The sequence below is a fragment of the Rhinopithecus bieti genome, unplaced genomic scaffold (assembly GCF_001698545.2).
Source record: "Rhinopithecus bieti isolate Rb0 unplaced genomic scaffold, ASM169854v2 scaffold_21022, whole genome shotgun sequence".
NCBI classification, from domain to species: Eukaryota; Metazoa; Chordata; class Mammalia; order Primates; family Cercopithecidae; genus Rhinopithecus; species Rhinopithecus bieti.
In genome coordinates this window covers 1,192,678-1,200,200 of record NW_016810401.1, presented here as the reverse complement: position 1 = coordinate 1,200,200, position 7,523 = coordinate 1,192,678, and the positions used below count along the sequence as shown (strand labels likewise).

The 7,523-nt window shown below is 43.9% G+C and overlaps 1 protein-coding gene across 2 annotated transcripts; it reads right to left on the bottom strand.

The window, feature by feature from the left end:
• Positions 1–537: 537 nt before the first annotated feature.
• Positions 538–6,671, bottom strand: NANOG (Nanog homeobox). 2 transcript variants are annotated; one of them, XM_017891872.1, is made up of 4 exons: positions 6,336–6,671; positions 2,576–2,835; positions 1,241–1,327; positions 538–1,108 (listed from the first exon to the last, which is right to left on the bottom strand). In XM_017891872.1, exons 1-4 carry the CDS (start codon positions 6,484–6,486, stop codon positions 692–694), a joined length of 915 nt encoding a protein of 304 aa, XP_017747361.1. In that variant the 5' UTR covers positions 6,487–6,671; the 3' UTR covers positions 538–691. The 2 variants fall into 2 exon arrangements, with proteins under 2 accessions (XP_017747361.1, XP_017747362.1); XM_017891873.1 differs by having other exon boundaries at positions 692–1,060; positions 6,336–6,486.
• Positions 6,672–7,523: the final 852 nt, after the last annotated feature.

Genomic DNA, 7,523 nt, shown 5'->3' with positions numbered 1-7,523 from the left:
CAAAAATTTAACAAAGATTTATGTTTAAGCTGTATATTTACTTATCGAAACACTATGTGAAATCAGGGTAAAATCAACTCAAGGAAAAATAGTTGTTGGATTCATTTGCACTTAAACCGACTAAAGTAGTACTAAATGTAATGTCATTATGATGCAGCAAATACAAGACCTCTTTCTACAAAGATTAGCATAACCAACAAATTAGGGAATATAGTAAAACTGAGCCAAAAAGGGTGAGGAAATCAATTAAGTATGTTACAGCTTAACCGTTTACCTCAATAGTTTTTAGAAAATAAACAAAGCCTCCCAATCCCAAACAATAGGAATAGCTACATCACACCAATTTGTACTTGTATTTCTTATTCTTGAGGTTAGATTCTAAATTCTAAAGATATCCAAACTAGTATTAGATCTACTTATCTATAGCCAGAGACAGCTTTTATCATGTTGTCCTTAGCAGCCACAGTTATTAAAATGTCTTTTCTCCAGGAAGATCCAATAGGAAAAAAAGAAACCTCTCTGATTAGGCTCCAGCCATACTGCACCCTCCATCAAATTGACTGGATAGGCATAATGGAAACCGGAACACATGGTTTCCAAACGAGAAAAATCCTATCAGGGAGGGGAGGAGGGGACAGGAAGGTTCAGCCAGTGCCCAGACTGAAATTGAGTATATCAATTTCACTCATCTTCACACATCTTCAGGTTGCATGTTCGTGGAGTAGTTTAGGAATAAATCCATGGTTTGTGGAGTACTCAAATACCTAGTCGTCTGCTGTATTACATTAAGGCCTTCCCCAGCAGCTTCCAAAGCAGCCTCCAAGTCACTGGCAGGAGAATTTGGCTGGAACTGCAAGCAGGACTGCAGAGATTCCTCTCCACAGTTATAGAAGGGACTGTTCCAGGCCTGATTGTTCCAGGACTGGGTGCACCAGGTCTGAGCGTTCCAGGAGTGGTTGCTCCAGGACTGGATGTTCTGGGTCTGGTTGCTCCAGGATGAATTGTTCCAGGTCTGGTTGCTCCACGTCGGAAGGTTCCCAGTCGGGTTCACCAGGCATCCCTGGTGGCAGGAAGAGTAGAGGCTGGGGTAGGTAGGTGCTGAGGCCTTCTGAAAGAGAAGGAGGGATTAACAGAAAGGGTACAAGGACAACCAATGTCTGTGACTGGAGTTGTGTGTTTCAGGGATGGACAACATTGAAAGATCACTGAAAGGAAAGAAAAGAATAAAGTTTCCTGTTACCTGAGTCACACCATTGCTATTCTTTGGCCAGTTGTTTTTCTGCCACCTCTTAGATTTCATTCTCTGGTTCTGGAACCAGGTCTTCACCTGCAGGAAAAAATGACAGAAATTGTAAAATATTAGTAATACAGATGTACTTTGAATCAAAGTATATTGCTAACTTTTATTCCTGGCCAGGCACCATGTCTCACACCTATAATCCCAACACTTTGGAAGGCCAAGGCGGGCAGATTGCTTGAGCACAGGAGTTTGGTACAGGATGGCTAACATGAGGAAACACCATCTCTACAAAAATACAAAAAATTAGCTAGGTGTAATGTTGCACATCTGTGGTCCCAGCTTCTCAGGAGGCTGAGGTGAGAGGATCGCTTGCACCTGGGAAGTTAAGGTTGCAGTGAGCCGAGATTGCATCACTGCACTCCAGCTGGGCGACAACAGAACCAGAGTGTCTCAGAGAAAAAGAGAGAAATGAACATTTTGGATAGACAATAAAGGCAAGGGCCAAGTGTGGTGGCTCACGCCTGTAATCCTAGCACTTTAGGCGGCCGAGGCAGGTGGATCACTTGAGGTCAGGAGTTGAAAACCAGCCTGGCCAACATGGTGAAGCCCCATTTCTACTAAAAAATACAATAAAATTAGCCAGGTTTCGTGACGGACACCTGTAATCCCAGCTACTTGGGAGGCTGAGGCAGGAGAATCCCTTGAACCCAGGAGGTGGAGGTTTCATTCATTTGTACTTAAACCAGCCAAAGTAATGCTAATGTCATTATGAGGCCACTGCACTCCAGTCTAGGCAACAGAATGAGACTCCATCTCAAAAATAAACAGGAGAATAAAAGGAAAAATAAAGGCTGGAAGAGGATAAGCCAATTAATGAAAGAAAATGGCCAATAAATAATGAACAATGATTAGACTTACTAGTAAGCAAACGCACACAGATAAAAACAAAGCAAGCTGGAGGTTGCTGGCAGAAAGAAAAAAAGGAAAAAAAAAAGTTTGTATTTTAATGAGAACCAGTGTGAGTTAGGCATTCTCCTCCTAACCTGGAAAGTGGAGTTACATACTTCTTTTTTTTTATTAAGGAAATGTAAGATTTTCACAATATTGGTCTGTGCAGGAAAGTGGTCAAATTATGACACATCCACACAATAGAATATTTAAGTCAAGAAAGAGGTGAAGAAAGTTACAAAAGCATTTCATCTTCATACTTAAATTATTTGCAGGAGGCGATGTGCTGCCACATAGAACACACATCTATGTGCATCCACAGAGATCTTAGCCATGCAAATTTGTCTAATTTTTGTTCACCTCATTGCAACAACAAAACAAGCCTACCTGTTTGTAGCTGAGGTTCAGGATGTTGGAAAGTTCTTGCATCTGCTGGAGGCTGAGGTATTTCTGTCTCTGAAATCTATCATTGAGTACACACAGCTGGGCGGAAGAGAACACAGTTCTGGCCTTCTGTTTCTTGACCAGGACCTTGTCTTCCTTTTTTGTGGCACTATTCTCTGCAGCAGGTTGTTTGCCTTTGGGACTGGTAGAAGAATCGGGGCTGTCCTGAATAAGCAGATCCATGGAGGAAGGAAGAGGAGAGACTGTTGGGAACAAATAAAAGGACACTTTTGTCTAAAACTTTTTTCAAATATTAAAATATCCTGTTAAAAAAAGTGTTTTCAAAATACTTTGATAATTCCCAGAAACCCAGATCTAAGTAATAAGAAGCAACTTCTTAACCAGCCCTGGCACTTTGGCAAGCTTTGTACAGTATTAATCCAAGAAGTCTTATCAGTATCTCCATTTTGTATATAATAGACTGCATTGGGAGAGATCTACAACAGTGGCCAATGCATTGCTAAGTGGCGATACCACTTTATTTCTTTATTTCTTTATTTATTTATTTTTAAGATGGAGTTTCGCTCTTATTGCCCAGGCTGAAGTGCAATGGCGCAATCTCTGCTCACCGCAACCTCCACCTCCCGTCCACCTCCCGGGTTCAAGCGATTCTCCTGCTTCAGCCTCAGGAGGGGCTGGGATTACAGGCATGCACCATCACGCCCGGCTAATTTTTATTTTTAGTAGAGACAGGGTTTCTCAATGTTGGTCAGGCTGTTCTCGAACTTCTGACCTCGTGATCCGCCTGCCACGGCCTCCCAAAGTGCTGAGATTACAGGCGTGAGCCACCGCACCGGGCTGGCGCTACCACTTTTTACTTTAAACTGACGCTCAAAAGCCCCCACACTGGGTGTTAATAGGTCAGAATAGAGATCCACCAATTTTCACCTATTGCATCTCACCCTAAATCACTTTGTTTATCATCTTCATCAACACCTACATGATTGCTTAAATGACATGATTCTGGGGATTCTATAAAACCAGCACCTCGGCCAGGTGTGATGGTTCACGCCTGTAATCCCAACACGTTGGGAGGCCAAGGTGGGTGGATAACTTGAGGTCAAGAGTTCAACACCAGTGTGGCAACATGGTGAAACCCCATGTCTACTAAAAATTACAAAAATTAGCCAGGAGTGGTGGCACATGCCTGTAATCCCAACTACTGAGGAGGCTGAGGCAGAAGAATCGCTTGAATCCGGGAGGCGGTGATTGCAGTGAGCCGAGATCGTGCCACTGCACTCTATCCTGGGCGACAGAGCGAGATTGTGTCTCAAAAAAATAAAAAACCAGCGACTGACTGCCCAGTTCTTAATGCTACAACCAGCATGATAGTGAATTTGGTTAAGTTTCTGTTTCCATCCAGGCCTTCCGTTTACTAGCTCTGACCTCATCTCCAAAAATTTGTATTTATTTATTTAAATGAGGTAACCAATTGAAATTCTCTAACATAGGGCCTGGCATATACTGATTTTGTAACTAGAAATGAATACCTAGTTTTCCCAGTGTTTATCTCTCAGTTCTAACCTGCAGTCACAGAACAAATGGACAGGCTCTAAAACAGCAAAATTCACAATCTCTTGTGCCTTGCAAGGAGCTCTGAAAAGCAGAGGAAGCCTTTCAACTAATGATTAGAATTGGGGAAAATCCTAAATATTAGCTAGCTATATAAACCGTCACTAGATGTGTGCTAAAGAAAACACACCCACTAGGCCGGGCGCGGTGGCTCAAGCCTGTAATCCCAGCACTTTGGGAGGCCAAGACGGGCGGATCACAAGGTCAGGAGATCAAGACCATCCTGGCTAACACGGTGAAACCCCGTCTCTACTAAAAAAATACAAAAAACTAGCCGGGCGAGGTGGCGGGCGCCTATAGTCCCAGCTACTCGGGAGGCTGAGGCAGGAGAATGGCGTGAACCTGAAAGGCGGAGCTTGCAGTGAGCTGAGATCCGGCCACTGCACTCCAGTTTGGGCGACAGAGCGAGACTCCGTCTCAAAAAAAAAAAAAAAAAGGAAAGAAAACACACCCACTTGCTCATTCCCAAACCCAGCAGTTATTTTTAACGTCTGAAATTATAAAGGTGGCCAGGCGCAGTGGCTCATGCCTGTAATTGCAGCAGTTTGGGAGGCCGAGGCAGGTGGGTATAAGGAGTTTGAGACCAGCCTGGCCAACATAGCGAAACCCCGTCTCTACTAAAAAATACAAACATTTGCCAGGCGTGGTGGCATGCGCCTGTAATCCCTGCTACTCGAGAGAATGAGACAGGAGAATCACTTGAACCTGGGAGACGGAGGGTGCAGTGAGCCGAGATCGCGGCACTGCACTCCAGCCTGGGCAACAGTAAGACCTTGTCTCAAAAAAAAAAAAAAGAAAAAGAAAAAAATTATAAAGACAAGAACATTAATGCAAAGTTTTGAAAAACTGGGTGAATAGAAACGTGGGGTGGGTCAACGCCTCTAATCCCAGCGACTTGGGAAGCTGAGGGTGGAGGATCGCTTGAGGTCAGGAGTTCAAGACCAGCCCGAGCTACAAAGTGAGACCCTGTCTCTACAAAAATAATTTTTAAATTAGCTGGGTATAGTGACACACGCCTCTCATCCTAGCACTTGGGAGGCTGAGGTAAGAGGATCACTTGAGCCCGGGGTTGAGGCTGCAGTGATCTATGGTCATACCATTGCACTCCAGCCTGGGTGACAGAGCGAGTCCCTAATTCTCAAAAAGAGAAAAGCAGGGTGACATTCAAATCTAAGGCTCAAATATAGCAATCATGTTTACTTATTCCTTCTCCACAACCTACTCTTTGCAACATTAGTCATAATGTAACTGCACTTTTTAAGCTATTTTACAGTGTCAGTGTTACCAATGACCTTCTTGGTAAAGTTGGTTCATTCTTAAGTTTTGAAAACTACTGAAAATTGATTTTCAAAAAAGTGGTAGCGGCTTAATGAGTATCCCAAGTATCCCCCACCCCTTGCAGCTACCAGTCAGAAGCCTGAGTACCAACACACACAGGTTTTGGAGGCAAACTGGACTTCTAGCTACGTTCTGTTTGACTGTCAGTAGATTAAACTTTCTAGAATTATCTTTACCGTAAAGTTGGGTCAACACTTCCTAGGACTTAGGAGAAGTAAACATGGGAGGTGCTCCCAAACTCAGAGCTGCCCAGTAACATCCACAAGTACCCAGAGAATGGAGAAGAGCCAGCCGTTAGTGACACAGAAAAAATTACACAAATTACATATTAATTACAAAAATCTCATCATGATCTGCCATGCCATTTTTAGCAAAACAAAAACATCATGCTTGTCCCTGAGCTATGTATGATGTTTTAGGTCTTCTGGTTAATTAGCAGTAACATCTTCTATAGCTGTGTGTCCAGTGCTATGTGAAGGTGTACACATCACCTTCATTTAACTTTGTTTCCACCATGCCTAAGCCCATAGGTTCTCAAATTTACTACACACTGTTCAACTGCCAAATTCTGTGTCCTTCAACTCAGTGCACACTCCTGAGACTTGGGACATGTTCAAAGGGCAGGTGCCACCAAGTTACAATTCAAAGAGGAGTTTCCAGAGGATTAGTTGATAATAACACTTGCTTATAATAATGGTCTATCGTTGCTCAAGAGGGAAATGATCCCTTAACCCTCTCTCCTTCTCTTTTCCCTTAAGTAACTTGGCCTTTCAAGGATAAATTTTTTTCTTACCAGTCTCCGTGTGAGGCATCTCAGCAGAAGACATTTGCAAGGATGGATAGTTTTCTTCAGGCCCACAAATCACAGGCATAGGTGAAGATTCTTTACCGTCCGATGCTTCCAAGCAAGGCAAGCTTTGGGGACAAGCTGGATCCACACTCATGTTAGTATTGAGGAAGAGGAGAAAAAAATTTTAAGAGGTGGACTGGAAAAAAGGTTAAGGCAGCTTTAAGACTTTTCTGGAAGATGTTAGGAAATATGACCTCCAGAAGCAGAAGTATCAAGAAGTTGGGATAAAGTGAGTCGCCTACAAAAAAACAGAAGGCAACCAGCTCAGTCCAGCAGGACGTTAAAATCCTGGAGTCTCTAGATTTATAATGAAGGCTCTATCACCCTTAGACCCACCCCTCCCGGCGGGCACACCCCCACCGACCCACCCTTGTGAATTCTCAGTTAATCCCGTCTGCCAGTCTCACCAAGGCCATTGTAATGCAAAAGTAGCTGCGGAGTAACCCAGACGAGGTCGGGAACTAGAAAACCGGGTAACAGAACCTGAAGACAAACCCAAGAATAAATACTTCTAGGTTCATCACGTTTCCAACTTTTAAACCAGGAATGGTTCAACAGGAATGGGATAAAACTTTAAAAATAAAGAAAAAGGCCGGGCGCGGTGGCTCACTCCTGTAATCCCAGCACTTTGGCAGGCCATGGCGGGCGGATCACCTGAGGTCAGGAGTTCGAAACCAGCCTGTCCAACATGGCGAAACCCCGTCTCTACTAAAAATACAAAAATTAGCAGGGCGTGGTGGTGGGCGCCCGCAGTCCGAGCTACTCCGGAAGCTGAGGCGGGAGAATCCCTTGAACCTGGAGAGGCGGAGGTTGCGATGAGCCGATATCGCGCCACTGCACTCCAGCCTGGGCTACAGAGCGGGACTATGTCTAAAAAAAGGGGGGATGGGGGTGGGATGCATGTACCTTCAATACCTGAAGTTACTGAAATTCTCATTAGGGCGATTTCTTGATTTGAGATAACTTAGTGTCTCAAAATCTGTCTAGTTTGGCCAGAAATTTCAACTAGCTCCATTTTCCTCTTTCATTCACTCTGAGGTCATGGTAAAACACAACATAGCATCATAGCATGAAGCCAAGGCATCAGTTAATGTTGAAAATGGTACTTGACGCGGTGGCTCAAGCCTGTAA

Bases quoted from the DNA above. Each gene is read 5' to 3' on its own strand.
- NANOG (XM_017891872.1), bottom strand. From the start codon at position 6,486: ATGAGTGTGGATCCAGCTTGTCCCCAAAGCTTGCCTTGCTTGGAAGCA. The intron at 2,836-6,335 runs GTAAGAAAAAAA...TGTTCCCAACAG, and splicing joins GATGCCTCACACGGAGACTG to TCTCTCCTCTTCCTTCCTCC. The intron at 1,109-1,240 runs GTAACAGGAAAC...CTTCTCTTTCAG, and splicing joins ATAGCAATGGTGTGACTCAG to AAGGCCTCAGCACCTACCTA.